This window comes from Pelophylax lessonae (assembly GCF_965119305.1).
Source record: "Pelophylax lessonae genome assembly, chromosome: 9".
Taxonomy (NCBI): domain Eukaryota; kingdom Metazoa; phylum Chordata; class Amphibia; order Anura; family Ranidae; genus Pelophylax; species Pelophylax lessonae.
In genome coordinates, this window is record NC_138776.1 from 151,957,316 (window position 1) to 151,976,535 (window position 19,220).

Sequence of the window (19,220 nt, forward strand, 5' to 3'; positions counted from 1 at the left end):
CAGGCATAATAAATAGAAATGTATGCTAAAATCTTACTGAACGTACATGGTCACTAGACAGAGAAATCACAGTGCCTGGGTACAAGTGTAAACTTTGAAAGAGGGGAAATCTACAACCCTCTGACCCTCTGTAACCAATTACATAGGGGCATTAAGAAAAAGAATGGGTTAAACATTAATGTAATTAATACTATTTAATAACAAAAAAAAAAAAAAAAAACAAGGAAGCTGTACAAATGTGGATAGCAACTCTTACACAGAATAAAAATTGACAAGATTTAAAATCCATCGGAGTAGATTTACCGATTTAAAAAGTGCAGAAACACTAGGCGATGTTCCCCATAACAAGAAGATTCCACCTGACATTTTTCTAAAGTGGAATAAGAAAGCCACATATTACTATTTGCTATGGGTAACATCTCTACATTTGCTTTGTAAATCAAACCCTATGTCATAAACGTCAGTCCGCGCAAACATTTTAATAATTTAAAAATCAATTCTAGGAACATCCTCAACTGAAGTAGCCATATTCCAGCCACTGTGCTACTGCACCTAAAAGGGCATTTTCACACTTTGGATCTATTCTGGTAAATGTAGCTCATCTGTCAAGGTGATACAACCAATGGCTGTCCAAATACAGAATACTCTACTTAATTTAACAGCAGCTGCCAGTCTGACATGAGATAATAACTAAAACATTAATGTCTAATTTTGCCGATAACACAGTTAATGCTTAAACAGGTAACGTAAAGAGTATTCACGTTTTCGAACATATTTTTTGAAGAGTGGACAGATTCTTATTGCAGCACTGTTACTGAGTAGCAGTAAGATGACCCTGCTTGTGGAGAAAGGAACATTGGTAGTCCTGGCATGGAAGTAAAATAGCACCTGTGCTTCCTTTGGTGTTTTTAATTAAAAATAAAATATAACTGCATGCTAATAACATCATGACAGAGATATACGCGTGTTTACTGCCAGCACACACTGGAGGCAGCCATTTTAGAGGCTGGGCTAATGAGTTTTTAATTCATTAGAAATTAGGCATATCACTTAGAATGAATCCTCAAACATCCAAGTATTTCCATTTCCAACAGGCAGGCAACTCTGTTTAATTGTGTGCCTCCATTGTATGTGATAAATACAGTTTTCAGGAAACGGTCATTATCCAGCAGTTTTTTGTTTTTTTTTTACAAGAAGGAATGTCCTAAGCACAAACATTGGCTCTTACACTCATTTAAAATAACTAAAACTCAATGTAATGATGACATCTAGATCTACCTTTGTTTTTTTTTTCTCTGATATAAAATATCTTTACAGTGTACAGAGTTCATTACAATTGCATGATTGTAGCACAAGCAACCAGCATGGCTAAACAGATGATCCAAAACAGATTTTCAAAAGGAGGCTTGTTTTCCAGAACCATCCTTTGCAAATGGTTTCTACTGTTTATTGTTTTAAGATTACTATGTTCATTAAATAAAATGGCGATTGGTTCCCATGCCAGAAACAAAGTAGTTCACAAGTAAACCAGGCCTAGTTTGAAAAGCAGGTGATTAGTTGACCTCCGAGACTGGTGATGGTGATGTTTCAGCAGGTCGAGGAGTAGACAGGAGGGGTACAGGAGAGGTAGCTTCTATTAATGCAGGATTGAGGATGATTGGCAGAGACATTGGTGGAACTCCAACCTGCAAATGAGATGTTAGCGGGTGCAAGATGAGAGGAGACTGACTTAGAGGAGGGGGGATTTCTGTCACAGGGCTTATCCTCACGGGTGCACAGGAAGGGCTAGATCCAGGACTTGGAACTGCAGATAATCCAGGGCTTGTACAGTCATTTTCTGTGGATAGAGAAAATAAATGATTTGCAAAGGCAGCCTTGTAGGCATAAAACATACACAAATGTGATTTACATGTCCTGGGTAAACAGTTTCAGACCTTGGGCATACCAGGTACGTCCTAAAACTACAACACCACAACAGACCACTCTATCAATGACTTGGAAAAAAAAAATGATGAAATTAAATTCAAGCAAATAATTCTGTTGCGTCCAATTACAAAGAAATCAATTTACATGTGTACAACAAACTCTTAATGGCCTGTGTCCAGAAAAAAAGGCATCTGACGTAACAAGTAGGGCATGGGCAGTGGAATTTGCCTATACCGGCTTTCAGCTGCTATTGAGTCCTGAGCCTAGCTGGGTGTCTGTATACTGCTCTGACACCATCTTGTTTCCTAGCAGCACTAATGAGGCTCAGGGACAAGTGAATAATACTGGCTTGTATCAAGTACTATTCTGTACCTTTCAAATTAAGTGCGTTTTAGTTTTTTTTGCTTTTGCATTTAATAAAATTGGATTACATGCTTAGATTTATTGCTCTGTGTGGTTATCGGTGATCCATGGTGCATTGATTTTGCTGGCAAAGCAGTGTAGGACTGGACATGAGAGGGATTAGTTTGACGCAGTTGGCTGCCTTAAGCATGTATTTCAATATATGTGAACTAAATCTTTATGTTTTTCATTGCATAGTTTGCTGGAAAGTGTATAGCAGTGTGCAGAGGGTCCATCCAGAATTTGTAATGTTAATATGTGGTCACATCCCTTTAGCACCCGATAGTTTGAATACAAGTACTGTACAAGCTATTGGGATTTTATTTAGCACAGGTATATCTTTTCTCAGGTCCCTGAGATGAGAGGTAAAGATTGGCTCAACTTTGATAGATTATTTAAAGAACCGACTGTGCATCTGACCTCCTTTAATAAAAAGCTCACAATATTTGATGAATTTTTCCATGCCACATGGTGTTTGGATGCTGTGATACAGAAGTACTCTCCTAATGTGGTATTAAACCCAAAAGCAAATATATTGCAGCTTACAAATTCTTGGATGTAATGGCTGCATCTGTTTTCTTTTTTATTTTGTCTGTCCTTCATATATTTTCACCTGGTGATCTGATAGCCAGCAAGTCTGTTTTTCAACAAAACAAGCTGTCCTGCAGATGTAGCAGTTTGGGGGTTGAGACAACCATTTAACACTGACAGGGGTTCTTACAATGATCAGTTTTATGTAAAACCTTTATCCCAAAACAACAAAACTGTTGCTGTAACTGCTTATTAAGTGTGAGCTGGAGTTTGGCTACAATGTTAGATGTACTAGCAGATTTAGATACTCAATCCCCTCCCCTAAGACTGACAATGCCGATGTCCAAAGGTGTCTCTGTGCTCCCTCACCCAGAGTGTAGGCACTCTAATACAGGAGGTGTGTTACTGACCAGTTTACCAGGTGAAAACAAAGAAGAAAGCCTAAAAAAAAGAAAACAAATGCAGCCACTACATCTAATGATTGTTAAGCTGCATATTACATTTGCAATTTTGGGTTTTACACTGCTTTAAAATTGAATGAAGATTATTTTCACATATATGGGACACTTTGAAGAACTACAATTGGACTATCTTTTTATATTTGGCATTCCAGTTAAGTGTAGGCATCAATATTTTTAGGATATATTTATATATATATATATATATATATATATTTATATATATATATATATATATATATATATATTTATATATATATATATATATATATATATACACATACATACATACATATACACACACATACACACCACAGCTTGTATTATTTGCACAGGTTTATTAGGTTAACAATGTTTTTTCTGTTGTTCAGAGTTTTGAAAAAAATCTGCTACTAAAGACTGGTGACTAAAACAGAATGCGAGCCATATATAAAATGGATACTTACCACTTGGTATTTGCTCGGGCTGAGCTGGCTGTGGCGCAGGTTTGGGCTCTGTAGGTGCAGGAACAAAAGCAGGCCCTACCAGAGTCTTTTGAGAATGTGCTTCACTTGCAGATACATGGGGTGGGTCTGTAAATGGAAATCTACCTTCAGTATCACACATTAGGAAGGACGGTCTTACTATCACTACATATTTAATTTTTGAAGATAGACCTATTTAAAGTCATCAAAAGACAGGCTGATTTTATGAAAATATGACAAAGATTCAACTTATGTTACCTAAATGTTCAAGGAATACAGAAATCGCAGTATTCAAGGTACAAAAATGATCATTTACCACCAGACAAAATGAAAGCTGTTTATCAAAATGTTCATCTTTGTTGAAAGCTAAATATAACTTATCAGGAAATGTTATCAATGTACATGTCATCAGTACAATTACATTCTAAAAAATATCCACTATTGTTCAAAAATCAAATGATTGCAAGTGTTACCATTTTACCCAAGATCACTTTGTTAAAGAATATTCAATCAATAGTTTTAGAATCACCCCATAATCATGCAGTCCCGCCAGCTAAAAGGAAAGTAAAAGCAATGTCATAAAACATTGTGGCTCTAAAAACTGCTCTCAAGAATATTTTACTAAGTGCTATCTGCTTCTAAAAGCTGGACAGGTAAAGAAACTGCTGGGCAATTACACAGAGGTTCTTCAGCATGTCATAGCTGGGTAGGTCTGAACTGGGGAAAGAGCTCAGCAACCAGTATGCAAATGGGAGTTTTGTCTATTCTGTGTAAGATATGATGGCAAAATAATACATGGACTGGCATCACAGTTCTCTGGGGGGGGTCAGGTAATGGATTGTATATTACCGTTTTTTCCCTTTTGAAATAAAATGAGAACGTGTATTTATAATTGTTAATGTTTTCTTTTTAAATTTCAATAGACTGAAGATCCTCCTCAAATCACAAGTGCTGTTTGGTCTCAGATGATGTTGAGAAGCTAGCTGGCAGAAGTCATGCTTACTTACCCTGTATTACTGTCTGCTTGAATAGCTCTTCTCTCAGCCGAGGCAGGAAACAGTCTATTCTTTCCCATGTAATTTCCCAAAGGTCTGAGTATCCTGTCCGTGAGTCTGCACTGTGGAATATTGCAGCCGTGTCCATAACTAGCAGCATGTTTTTCAAGGATTCAGGTATGGCCTCCATCTAAAAAACAAAACAAAAAAAAAATGTAAAAAGTTTGCTCACAATCTGAAGCAGCAAATAGAATTTCTGTTGAATCGCTGAGTTAGAAATGTTAACCTGTTGGCGCCAACAGCACGCAAATAGGCAGCCTCTCTTGACGCCAAGTGGCCGCATATTTGCGTGCAACATTTGAAAAACCAGCTGTGTAGAGAGCACGCTCCCGACACCGTACTGGACGGCAAAGAGAAAGTTCCCCATTGCTGCTTGAAATCGGGAGCTTTCCGATTATGTGACTGCGGTGACCACCAATCAAAGCAGTCACATGATCACAGACCCCCGCCCCCTGGCATCTGAAAACCCTTAAAAGGGCCAAAAGGTTCCAGCACAAAAGGGTTAAAAAAAAAAATGTGCAAGACAGATGGCATCGGATGCCAACTCCCTCCCTGGTTGGATGGTGTCAAAGGTCCTCATCCCTACCATTGAAATCTAACAATTCACACATTTAGCCAAGCAAACTGAGGGCTTAACACCTATGTAGACTTCTTGACACCAAGGATTGGATTAGGTGGCGGTTCCATAACTTTTATATCTCCCCATCCTATTCTTGGACAATCAACATCTACACATTTCATAGTGTTTTGAATAAGGTGTCTGTGTTACCTGTGCGGATCTAAATTCTGGGGTATCTTCCAGACACTCATTGAAACCAAAGAAGTGGCATGGAGAATCTATGAAGCATCTTCAAGATTAGAGAACAAATCAAGTTTAATGTGACTAACTACTACTAGCTATACCATGACCTAGAAAAATGAGAATCTTCAGCCAGAAATGCTTATTGTAATGTTATAAATATATTCAGATCGTCATGGCTCAATTAAAGTAAAACTAAAGGGAATTTTTTAAATTTCATTTTGAATAGAGTAGGGAAGGGTTATGACTTTTTTTTGGCTATGTCCCAATTGGGAGATTTCCCTTCCCATAGCCAAAACAGGAAGTGAGAGAAAATCTCCCCATTCCTCCAAAGTCAGCAGCTCTCTGCTTCAACACAAAGTTGAATTTTACAGAGTTACAGAAACACTGTGGTCCTTAATGCTTAAAATAATGCAATTGCATAGCTTCCTATTTTAGTTAATAAAAAACACACAAACCAGAGCGCTATATAGAAAATGACCACAAGATGGCGCTGTAATGTCTCAATATAACCGTTCTCTGGAAAAATCTCACAAATGATTCATTTGTGCGAATTATCCAAAATTAAATAAAACGTTTCAATTACAGAACGGCATCATAAGGCTTGCAGAGTAAGAGTTTTAAACAGTAAGTTTACATACGCCTGTATGGTGGGGGCAAAAGCATAGAATGTTGCATATGAGCCCAAGGGCTTTGAGGAAGCAGCAGGACCAAGAATCACATTGCTGGGTAACCTGGTAGCATGCCATCTAAGCCTAAAATTGGACCAGTGGCTGTGGCTTCCTTCCAGCCCTCCAGCAGTTCCTGATTGGTGCCTTCCAGCCTGCTGTCAAGTCACCTTCGATGCGTGGGTCCTCTTATCATCCTTACATTGGGAACCCCAGCCACCAACCCCCCCGGGGCAGATCATCAATTGGATCCTACAACTCTCCTCCTGGGCATCTTCCAACTCCATGGGCTGGTATGCAGTATCTTTTGCTCCCCCCCCTTCTCCATACTTATGCAAGCTTACCCTTTTAAACTTTTACTCTGCAAGGCTTGGAACGCTGTTCTTTAACCACCTCCTGACCGCCCACTGCAGATATACTGCATCAGGGTGGCTGCTCTGTGTCAGATCACGCACCTAGTATGTAGTTTGACACTTCTGGGTCTAGGGTACCCTGCTCCGATCACACACAGCGGGAGCCCAGCGGCGGGTACTGTAGACTCGATGTCCGCCAGCACCGACCGATTGTACAGTACACAGGCAAAGCGGCAATCTGCCTATGTAAACAAGGAAGATTGCCATTCTGGCAGTAGGGAAGGTTTGACCCTGTGTTCCTGCAAAGCAGGGATAAGGATCAATGCCTTCCCCTAGTAAAAGCACCTCCCACACAGTGAGAAAGCACAGGCTAGGCTCACAGTTAACCCTTTGATCGCTCCTGATGGTAACCCCATTCCAGCCAATGTCATTAGTAGTGACTGTGCATATTTTTTAGCACTTTAATAGTGTCACTGGTCCCCAAAAAGAGTAAGTGTCCGATTTGTCTACCGCAATATTGTAGTCCCGGCTATAAAGTCGTTGATTGCTGCCATTAGTACTATAAAAAGAAATACAAATATCCCATAGCTTGTAGACGCTATAACTTTTGTGCAAACCAATCAATATATTATTCATTGGGATTTTTAACCAAAAGTATGTAGCAGAATACATGTTGGTCTAAATTGATGAGGAAATTCTCTCTCTCTCGATATTATATACACATACATACACACATACATACATACATTCACACAGTATCTCACAAAAGTGAGTACACCCCTCACATTTTTGTAAATATTTTGTTAGATCTTTTCATGTGACAACGCTGAAGAAATGACACTTTGCTACAATGTAAAGTAGTGAGTGTACAGATTGTATAACAGTGTAAATTTGTTGTCCCCTCAAAATAACTCAACACACAGCCAATAATGTCTACACTGCTGGCAACAAAAGTGAGTACACCCGTAAGTGAAAATGTCCAATTTGGGCCCAAAGTGTCAATATTTTGTGTGGCCACCATTATTTTCCAGCACTGCCTTAATCCTCTTGGGCATGGAGTTTACCAGAGCTTCGATGGACTCCTCTTCCACTCCTCCATGATGACATCATGGAGCTGGTGGATGTTAGAGACCTTGCACTCCTTCACCTTTCGCTTGAGGATGCCCCACAGATGCTCAATAGAGTTTAGGTCTGGAGACATGCCTGGCCAGTCCATCACCTTTACCCCCCGCTTCTTTAGCAAGAGAGTGCTCATCTTGGAGGTGTGTTTGGGGTCGGTATGCTGGAATACTGCCCTGCGGCCCAGTCTGCGAAGGGAGGGGATAATGCTCTGCTTCAGTATGTCACAGTACATGTTGGCATTCATGGTTCCCTCAATGAACTGTAGCTCCCCAGTGACGGCAGCACTCATGCAGCCCCAGACCATGACACTCCCACTACCATGCTTGACTGTAGTCAAGACACACTTGTCTTTGTTCTCACCCGATTGCTGACACACAGGCTTGACACCATCTGAACCAAATAAGTTGATCTTGGTCTCATCAAACCACAGGACATGGTTCCAGTAAATGTTTCCAGTAATCCATGTCCTTAGTCTGCTTGTCTTCAGCAAACTGTTTGTGGGCTTTCTTGTGCATAATCTTTAGAAGAGGCTTCCTTCTGGGACAACAGCCATGCAGGCCAATTTGATGCAGTGCAGTGTATGGTCTGAGCACTGACAGCTGACCCCCGCCCCTTAAACCACTGCAGCAATGCTGGTAGCACTCATATATCCAGACAACGTTTTTTGGAAATAGACATGACGCTGGGCACGTGCACTCAACTTCTTTGGTTCACCATGGCGAGGCCTGTTCTGAGTGGAACCTGTCCTGCTAAACTGCTGTATGGTCTTGGCCATTGTGCTGCAGCTCAGTTCTAGGGTCTTGGCAAACTTCCTATAGCCTAGGTAATTTTTATGTAGAGCAACAATTATTTTTTTCAGATCCTCAGAGTTCTTTGCCATGAGGTGCCATGTTGAACTTCCAGTGACCAGTAAGAGAGTGAGAACGATAACAAATTTAAACACACCTGCTTCCCATTCACACCTGAGACCTTGTAACACTAACGAGCCATGACACCGGGGAGGGAAAATGGCTAATTGGCCCCAAATTAGACATTTTCAGGTATGGGTGTACTCACTTTTGTTGCCAGGGGTTTAGACATTAATGGCTGTGTGTTGAGTTATTTTGAGGGAACAGCAAATTTACACTGTTATACAAGCTGTACACTCACTACTTTACATTGTAGCAAAGTGTCATTTCTTCAGTGTTGTCACATGAAAAGATAGAATAAAATATTTACAAAAATGTGAGGGGTGTACTCACTTTTGTGAGATACTGTAGATTTTTTAAATTGTCGGTCTTTTTTTGCCTATAGTACAAAAATGATCAAATACCACCAAAAGAAAGCTCTATTTTTTGGAAAAAAGGACAAATGTTATATTGGTACAACGTCGCATGACCGTGCAATCGTCAGGCAAAGCAATGCAGTGCCGTATCGCAAAAAATGGCCTGGTCGTGAAGTGGGGTAAATCTTCCGGAGGTCAAGTGGTTAACTGTAATAAAAGTTTTATTTAGGCCGAGTTCACACAGGTCCAGGTGCGGTTTGCAGTCCGATGGCCTGTGCATTTGTGTTCACCGGTTCAGGTGCAAATTTTTCCCTGAATTCACACCTTAACTGGACCCAAAAAACACACAGGACCCTTTCCAAATTTGCACCGCAGCCCCCCTGGACATGTGTGAACCAACTCCATTAAAAGCCAGTCACAATCACATCTTAAGCTAATTGGATGCGGTTAAACTCATCCAATTCGTATATTGTGAACCCAGCCTTAAAATGTTACTAAACCCACAACAGTAAAATCTGTCTATAGATGCAGAATAGCATGCTTGTTATACTCACTGTTTAACTTAAGTCATTAATCCTCTGCATTGTGTAAAAAGGCTGTGTGATGCTGTATGCACAGAGCCTCCCCCCTCCTGCACGTTCACTCTGGACAAGTCCGGATAAGCACAGCAAGTGTAGTTCAGCTGCACATGCTCAGTTTGGTCTCTATTGCTCAGAGAACACTTCCTGGTTTTAGCTGAGCTATTGAGGTCACATGGTATTACCATCACACATGTGGTCGTGAATACAGATCCTAAATGACAGCCCAGTCCCTCCCTCCCTCCTCTATGCCCAGTAACTAAAAAAGAACACAGTGGTGGGATGTCACATCTTGATTGATGGATGATTTTTTTTTTCTTGGGAGGGTACACATGATCAGCACTGGGCCAATCAGCACTGTCCAGACATGTTCAGACAGAGAATAAAGGGTCTTGAAGCCTGATAGGACAGTTGTGGGAGAAATAAAAACTCCTCCTACAATCTATCAGCACTCACTAATACAGAACACAAGATTGCTCTAATTGCTATATACAGTTGCTGAGAAAAGGTATTTATCAGTTTATATTTACTAAAATAATTGCATTTCCATGTTCTGTGTACTGTGGGAGACCAGATATAGTGAATGCAGGGTCTGGATTTAGTAACACCTTAATCTTGGATTTTTTGTACATATGATAATTTGTGAGCTCTTACCACAGAGAGCTATTCTATTTAGACATTACAGCACCATCTTGTGGTAATTTTTCATATAGCGCTCTGGTTTATGGGTTTCTTTTGGATTACCATTCCACAACCCCCAGTGGAATAGTCGTAGCAGCTGGGTTAGTGACTTTATTACTCCTGTCTTCGGCTACATACCCTTAATCACAAGCTGGCAGTGCCTGAATGTTGGTATTTTTTTTTCTTCTATTTAAGTTTGTTAAATCAAGGTAGGTCATTTGAGTATACCTCTATGCTCTATTCTACACAGGTGAAAAGTTGTAGATATTTGAATAATTGGGGTGTGTGGATAACATCTATGTCCTCAGGTCTCTTAAAAAAGCAGTAGAGAAAGATCAAATGGTACAACAAGGAATCCACATTTTTGTTGTTTACATTTACATATTTAAATTCACAGTGGGCTTTATTTACTAAAGGCAAATGCACTTGGAAGTGCAGTTAATGAAGATCTGAAGGGGACATTCAAGGAAAATAAGCATTTTTGCTTGCACAGAATTGAATGATAGAAATTAGCATCCCCTCCTATCTACAGCGACCACACTTCCAAATGCACTTGCAGTGCACAGTGGATTTGCAGTGCACAGTGGATTTGCCTTGAGTAAATAAACCCCCTAGTGTTGACTGACTCACTATCTCTGCTGGATGTCTGTTCTAAGCATCGACTGTTTTTCTAAAGTTAGTTTTGAGCTTTCCTTCTGCTATTTTGAGACCATGCTCCTGTGTTCTTGATTTTAGAAGTCCCCCTCCTTCAGGTCTCTTGAGGTTCCAGGTGGGGGGACCCCAAAAAAACAGTACTGCGCTTCCTGAGACTGCCAGTTCCCTGTGATCACATCATTGATCCTGAGGAGGACCCTGCCGATGGACATCCAATAGAAAATGTCCACATCATACAGGCACTGACATGGACACCCAAAGGTCCCTTCCAAGAAGTAAACAGAAAAGAAGACTCACGTGACCACCACTTATAGGAAAGTAAATAAAAAAATGCTTTTAGTTTTTTTTTTTGGTCTTTTCAGTGATTAGAGGGGTGTGGGAGAGAGGGGTTGGGGTTAAACTATCCCCAGAATGGGGCATTAAACATTTCAACATGCCCCCCTTATACCTTCTTTCCTCAAGCCTGTACAGTCTCTTCTGATAGGTTCTAGACCAGGGTGTCAAAATTTAATCGTGGGTCACCCTTAAAGGGTTGGTTGTATCTGTAAGACTAGATGGCCAGGGCACACCACCCTCCTTTACATCACATGTAAAGAGCTCCCCCCCTTCATTAAAAGCCAAGAGTCCCCCACCCTCCCTTATATCACAGTGTACCCTCCTAGCCATGTGCTATTACTGAAAAGAAGCTGGAGGTGGAACTAGGAGGCAGAAAATGCCGGGTCTGGAAGAGGACTGGAGTCAGCTGCCAGAGTCTGCTGAATGCGAAGACCAGGGCTGGCGGAGATGAAGGGGTGCTACAGCTGCACAGAGACGAGGGGGGGGATATTACTGCAGCTGCAGGAGGGGTCCAAAGAGCATGTGAAATTGCCTGCCAGGCCAGATTCGGCCCACGGGCCTTGTGTTTGACACACGTTTTAAACCCTTAGACCTTTTCCTATTTTTGTTGCACATCTTGAGTTTTGTTCACAAAAGATGAAATATCATCTTAGTGGGAAGCTGACAGTTTGAAACTTTTTATGTCACTTTGCTAATTAAGTCACTTTGTTCATGAAAAGCTACATTATCTATAATGTATACAGATACTTGTAATAAACAAACATGATCTTAAGCCAAATAAACCTGGCAGTGTCCCTCAGTATTGACAATATTGGGAACAAGAACTAGATATTCACCTTGGTAATGAGGTATAGTCAAAAATGCTGTTCAGTAGTAATGCCCCAAGTATTTTATGTTCACAAATGGCAAGCTGATGGCGCACATCCTCATCTATAAGTTTTGATAAATCTAAAGCCCAGCACACACAGGCCAAAAATTGGCTGGTTAAGTAGGAGCCGGATGACTTTCGGTCCACAGGTAATAATCAAATACACTGCAATACATGTGGTAAATGAAGTGCAGAATGTAAAACACAGGTAGCATTAACTTACCAGCAAGTCACTGGAGCCAGCATGCATATACTTGTCCATAAATTCTAGTATTGTCATCCACAGAGCAGCAAAGGTGGGAAGAGACAGTAAAGGAGACAAATGCTGAAGGAAGACCTAAATGGAAAGAAACATTTACTGATATTTCAGCTGAACAATGCATCTGAGCAGGAGACAATATATTGTGTACCTCAATCATCAGCCACTAGGCTATATGCTGTATTTAGAGGTAAAAAGTTGTGGACAAATAATAGAGTGAGCACATGGCAACCACATTCTCCTCTATTACCTTTATGTTTCATTGTTACTACCTACCTTTTCCCTTCCTACAAAATACTGATTACTCCTGTTAGACACTGTGATAAGCAATCCTCTTTAGAGGATGCATGAAGATAATGCATGAAGGTAAAATAATACTTGAGCCTTTAGAATCACTTTAAAGTTTTCTATACAACATACATTTTTCCTCAGGGCTCATTCACATGTGTATGAATACCCTGCGTTTTTTTTATTTTATTTATCCAAGAAAAAGTTTATAAATAGCCTGTGTTTAAACCATGTTATTTTTGATAAACGAAGGGATAATCTGATTTTTTTTTTTTTTTTTAAACAATCAATTTATTGATGACATTTTAATATTTGGAAACAGGGATGAAACATCATTAGTTAATTTTGTCTTATTTCAAGTCAAATAAGAAAATTAGTTTATCCTATGTCCATAATAATCATTAAGTGATTTTTTTGGATTTGGATTTTCTCTCTTTAACAGTTGCCATCAACCTCTATGCTTAAAAAACGTCCCACAGGGACAATTTTTGAGAATGAGATGCAAATGTAGCAATATCAATTGATTATGCCCAACAAGCATTAGTGTAAGAGATGGATTCTTAGAAAAAGGCTACTGTGAGTCTACTTTAAATCAAACCATACAGGATGTTGCCAACATGGATAGAGAGCATCTGTTGGTTACTAGTAAGAAAGGGGAGAAAAAGATATTCTGCCCCTTGTTACTATTCAGGGCAACATTCCCAAGTAAAACAAATTCTTAAAAAGAGTTGGGGAACATTAAAGTCAGATTCTACTCTTGGGGAAGTCCTATCTGAGAAACCTGAAGTGATATATAGGGCTCCAAATTTATTAGAATGTCCTTGTCACAAACAGTACATAGGCAGGACTATGAGGAGGTTAAGAGAGCATGTCTATAATTTTAAGCATAGCCTTTCTGCAGAGTTTAGACAAGGTCATAAGGATCCCAGAGGCTTAAAATGTGGCCATTGACTGACAGCGACACGGCGGGACTCTCATAGAATGACGGAGATATCTAAAATGGAAATAAGGTGGTTATACGAACTAAAATCTTACTCCCTATTAGTTCTTTATTTTGACTAGGACATAAATTGTTTCTTTGATAAAAATCAAGACATTACATTTATTTACCAATCTATTTTGATATACCAGCCTATTTTATATGTAAAGATATAGAATATTTTTTTAAAAATGTTATGTTTATTTTATATTTTCTCTCCACTAGATTGATATTAAGATAGTTATTTACAAAATTGTGATATGTATCCCATATCGGGGTGTGTATAATATATATATATATATATATATATATATATAAAATATTTTGAATGGATACGGTGTTCTATAATTTTTTTTACTCTATTACCCAGATCACCCATGTAACATTTTTACCATCCTGTGTATTCGAGACTCTACAGGAAGTGCTTTTTTCTAACTTTTTTTATGCTAGTGAGACACATGCATTGTGGGTCCTACAATAAAATAGCGGCCGCTTGTTTAGGATTTATACCACAACAAAATGGTGCTGAGGTCACTTAATCATTGCAAGAACTTTTTGCTTTGTTTACCTTTTTGATGTATGGAAACTTATATGTTTATTTAGGGTGGATTATATAGATTCACTTATTAATTATTCAACACGGCAAATATTAGGGTGGATTATATAGATTCACTTATTAATTATTGAACACGGCAAATATTACGTGTTTAAGCAGTGTTTTTAAAGACACTTAACTGCCCTTCAATGCCTGCCATGGATATTCGCATGGGCACCACACAGTGCAGTAGTGTTGTGTTAACTAGCATGTTGCCGCTTGTCAACTGCTTTCATTAATTTCAATGTTAGTGTGTTCTAACTGCCCTGTAACCACATCTACAGCTTTTACAGTGCATTGGTGAAACATTTATAAAGTGTTAACTGGGTGCTGGGGGAGAGGCAATGGAGGTTCCTGTATCCCAGAATGCACTGGGAAATAGAGAACTAGTGCGGAGCAGCTCTAGCCACTTCCTGTTTGTACATAGCAGCCATATGGAAAGCCCAAAATATTCTATGCATGTGAAATCTGCACATTTTATACCACAGAGTAAACAAGGCCTCAGTATTGACAAAAAAAAAAAAAAAAAAACACCACAAAATAAAATGTTCTCTTAAATTCTCATTTACCTTTGAAAGCAAGGTAGATGCTCTCATTCTTGTCTCCTCCATACCTCCCACATCAGCTGGGCTTACGTTCTCCAAGAGTTTTGTTAACAGTGGAAATAGCACCTGTAAAATAGAAAATCACACCACTTAAACATAAAACATTCAATATGAACAGCAATAAATCAAGCCATACAATATTGTGGGGAAATACAGTGAGAAACCACTAAAGAGTAAAGTTATGTACAGCCAAAAACTTTTATTTTTTTATTTTACATAGCGTAGGGAATGGTTATTTGAATTACCTACTAATTGTTTTTTTTATTGACATTTGTGTGACATTTGGGATGATTTTCTTTCACTTACAGTCCTGAAGATGCAAGAGGAAGGTAAAGCAATTCATTTTAAATAGTTTCAGGAACAGGTGCCCCCATTAAAAGATTTACCCTCGTCTCTTGTTCAATTACTTTAAAATTTGGTTTATGTTCAAAGTTTGTATTTCCCATCACCTTCTGTATAATTGAACATGGTCAAAACTTGACACTTGAACCTCTGTTAAAATTAAAGGGGTTCTAATCCTTACCTACACTACCCAAAACCATTAAAAAAAAAAAAAAAAGTTTTGAGCGTACTGTACATACAGTTTAGGAAACATACACAGTGTATTCCATATAGTAGAGAAGTGAGGCCCCATGTGTGTATCTCTTCCATGACCTGTGGGAATAGGCGTATGGGCATGACTGGAGAGAACAAGCCTTGCGTCTTGGTGACCAAAAATTCTCTACAGTATTCCAAAAGCCAACAATGCCAGTAATTTACTAGAAAGCTACTAAAGTGGTTAAAAAAAGAAAGAAAAAAAAAAGAAAAAAAACACAAATAAGGCACATTATTTCCACCACTGTCTAAATCTTTATCATATCATTTTTATTTATTTTAAAAGCCAATGGTAAAATTTGCAAAGATGACCTAGAAGTTTTCAGAGCAAGAATTACAGAAATACACAAGTATTGGTGTTCTCACCTTATTAAAGCAAGCTTCCCATTCAAGTGCATCCAATGTCTGGAGATCATGGACTAAAAGTGCTCTCTGCAAGTAGGTAAGAGCCTGCATCCTAACCTGACGTCGAGCATCACAACAAAGCCATGCAATTCCTGCAAATAACACATAGCAATCATGTTAATGTTTGGTAAACAGAATATGTGGACCACAGTTTCCTTATTCTTAGTTTTTTTTTTCTTTTGCATGCAGTTTTTTTTTTTTTTAACTATCGTGTACATTTTGCATGTTAACCACTTGCTGACCGCATAACGTACATTCACTGCGGCAGGTCGGCTCTATTGCACGAAATCACATACCTGTATGTCATTTCGTGCAATAGCTTCTAGGGGCCGCTGATGTCCGCCGGCCACCCGTGATCGTTCCAGATAGGGGCAAAACGGCGGCCTGCCTATATAAACAAGGCAGATTGCTAAACAGGGGAGACGATAGAGATCTTGTGTTTCTGCTAAGCAGGAACACAGATCTCTGTCTTTTCCCAGTCAGAGCATCCCCCCCCCCCCCCAGTTAGCAACCACCCCAGATAATTTCCCATCATTTGTAGACACTATTACTTTTGTGGAAACCATTCAATATACGCTTATTGGGATTTTTTTAACCAAAAATATGTAGCAGAATACTTAATGGCCTAAACTGATGAAGAAATTAGATTTTTTTTTTTTTTTTATTTTGGTTGGATGTGTTTAATAGCAGAAAGTAAAAAATATTGCAGAGGTTATCAAATATCAAAATAAATCTCTATTTGTGGGAAAATAAGGACATCGGTTTTATTTGGGTACAACGTCCCACAACCGCGTAATTGTCAGGTTAAATACAGTAACGCATTGCCGTATGACAAAAAATGGGCTGGTCATTAAGGGGTAAAACCTTCCGGGGCTGACGTGGTAATATAAAACTTCAGGCCTATAGACCATTAAAATCCTGGACCCTACTATGCAAATGCTTCCAATCTCACGTTCCTCTTCTTTTTTCACACTTAAATAACACTTGCCTTATTAGCAAAGTAAAAAGCCACATCTGAACATTCAAATGCTAACACGGCCAAAGTCATATGAGATGCTGTTGCAAGAGGTGTGTTAGGAGTACTGGATCCAAATAGGAAAAGCATGTTTGATTTCCAGTTCAAGAGAGGCAACTGTGTGCACATAATATGGGGTACTAAAAATCTAACCACCTAAAAACTTCATGTCATAAAAAGTGAACAACATTAGAAGACCATATACAGTATATGCATCATTAAAGTGATACTAAAGTCTTGTCTTTTTTTTGAGTTAAAAATAACAAACATGTTATACTTACCTGCTCTGTGTAATGTTTTTGCAGAGAGCAGCCCAGACCCTCCTCTTCTTGGGTCCCTGGCCAGCGCTCCTGGCCCCTCCCTCCTGCTAAGTGCCTTTAGAGCAAGCAGCTTGCTATGGGGGCACCCGAGCTGAGCTGCTGCATCTGTCCATTCAGACACGGAGCTGCGGCTGGGCCCTGCCCCCTCTTTCTCCTCATTGGTTCATTGACTTTAATGGACAACAGCAGGAGCCAATGGCGCATGCTGGTGTGTCTCAATCTAAGTCAAATAAGGAGGGACCGTCCCAGACAGCCAAGTCTCTCGTACATCATCACTGGATTGGGAAGAGGCGCTCAGGTAAGTATTTGGGGGGGGGTTGCACACAAGGTTTTTTTATCTTAAAGCGGAGTTTCGGGCACAGAAGTCATTTTTTAATAAACATACCCCTGGGACAGTCAGGGCTAGCACATTCCACAATGGCTAGCCTCTGATCTGTCCCGGTTCGCACTTACCTTTTAGAAGAAATACTTACTTATAAAATTTCTTCCACAGCGTTTCTATCTCTCTTGTGGACAGCTGAAGCCGGCGCGGTCCTCTTCTGTGTCTTCTTCCGCGTCTTCTTGTCCCAGAATGCGCCTGCACCGGCCCCTCTCGTCACTTCCGGTGCGGCGCCGCATTCCTCCACAGCTTCTGGGCATGCCCAGAAGCTGTTTAGCAGGGGGATGCGGCGTCGCCCGGAAGTGACGAGCGGGCCGGTGCCGTCGCATTGATTCCTGGGAGCGATGACGTTCAGCTCCCAGGAATCATCGCGAGACATGAAGTGACGGGGTGAGCCGCGGCTCTGAGGGAGGAAGTACTCTGAGGTGAGTATTTACGATCTTCAATTACAAGGTGAGTAAACAAAAAAAAAAAAAAATAACTATCCAATTCCTTTTCAGGTAATATCAAACTAGCGGAGGGGCACAAAAAAAAAATATTGTTTTTGTGCCCGGAACTCCGCTTTAATGCACAGAATACATTAAAATAAAAAAACCTTCTGCCCATAGAACCACTTTAGAAAGTATAGATACATGAATACCCACCAGCACAACATACAGTAGTATGAAGCAATTATATATACAATATAGCACAATTTATAGTAGTATATAGAATATACAGTAGTATGAAGCAATTATAATATAACTAGTTTTTGTTCGTCCTACAGCTCTGAATACAATATGGAGGTTACTTCCAAAAGCGCCAACTTACCACCATCTTTTAACACGAAGATTATTATCGAAGAGATGCTATAACTGATCTTTACATATCTATAGTATTTAATAATACATATATTATTAAACCCTCACATTTCTTCCTAAGGCTCCTAAAAGCCTAAGTGGTTGCTAAGGATCAACCAGTTTTGCACAACAAGCAAAACATTTACACTAAATTCTATGAGATCTGGGTTGGTTGACTGATCGATATCTAAATGAAATAACCATATACACTATATCTTCAAAGTACCAAAAAGCTATTGGAAATCATTTGTCAGCTCACCACATGGATAGTTTTTTTCTTTTCTGCAAGCCACACTACGCCAATGCTTATACAAAAACTTAGATGTCCATGCTAATGTGTTGCTAATGCAGCTGAGTATGTATTTGGCATGTGTGAACTGCAACATTCTTAAAGGATAAAGAAAAGATTCAAAAAATGATACTATACAACACCCCCCCCCCCTTTTTTTTTTTTTTTTTTACTAGCACTGTACCATTACACATTTCTCACCCTGCAGCAATGGACACCAGCAGTTTGACCACAAAGTTCTAGAATCGGCTGTGATCTTTTCTCCTGCAGTTTCAAGATGGCGCTGTTCCTCTGCCCAGGAACTGTAAATGGTTGCAGCTCTTGTATGAAGAGTGTGCATCAAGTCAAGAAGCTAAAATCAAAATGAAAAATAAATCAAATCTGCAAGATCTGTGAGATTATGTTAAGAATGTGCCTGTGTAACATGTATCGCTTACTACAGTCATCCTATAAATGCACACAATGTATCTGTATTTCCATTTTAATGCAACAGT

General features: G+C 39.5%; 1 protein-coding gene across 5 annotated transcripts in view; it reads right to left on the reverse strand.

Moving 5' to 3' along the window:
• Positions 1-1,194: 1,194 nt before the first annotated feature.
• GBF1 (golgi brefeldin A resistant guanine nucleotide exchange factor 1) overlaps positions 1,195-19,220 on the reverse strand; it is a 332,969-nt gene continuing 314,943 nt past the window's right edge. For all 5 annotated transcript variants that reach the window (XM_082268417.1, XM_082268418.1, XM_082268420.1 and 2 more), the window contains 7 exons: positions 18,928-19,078; positions 15,846-15,976; positions 14,850-14,951; positions 12,383-12,496; positions 4,789-4,966; positions 3,764-3,889; positions 1,195-1,837 (listed from right to left, as the gene is read on the reverse strand). In XM_082268417.1, coding sequence (XP_082124543.1) covers positions 1,554-1,837; positions 3,764-3,889; positions 4,789-4,966; positions 12,383-12,496; positions 14,850-14,951; positions 15,846-15,976; positions 18,928-19,078 — 1,086 coding nt within the window. In that variant the 3' untranslated portion in view covers positions 1,195-1,553. The remainder of the gene's footprint in view (positions 1,838-3,763; positions 3,890-4,788; positions 4,967-12,382; positions 12,497-14,849; positions 14,952-15,845; positions 15,977-18,927; positions 19,079-19,220) is intronic.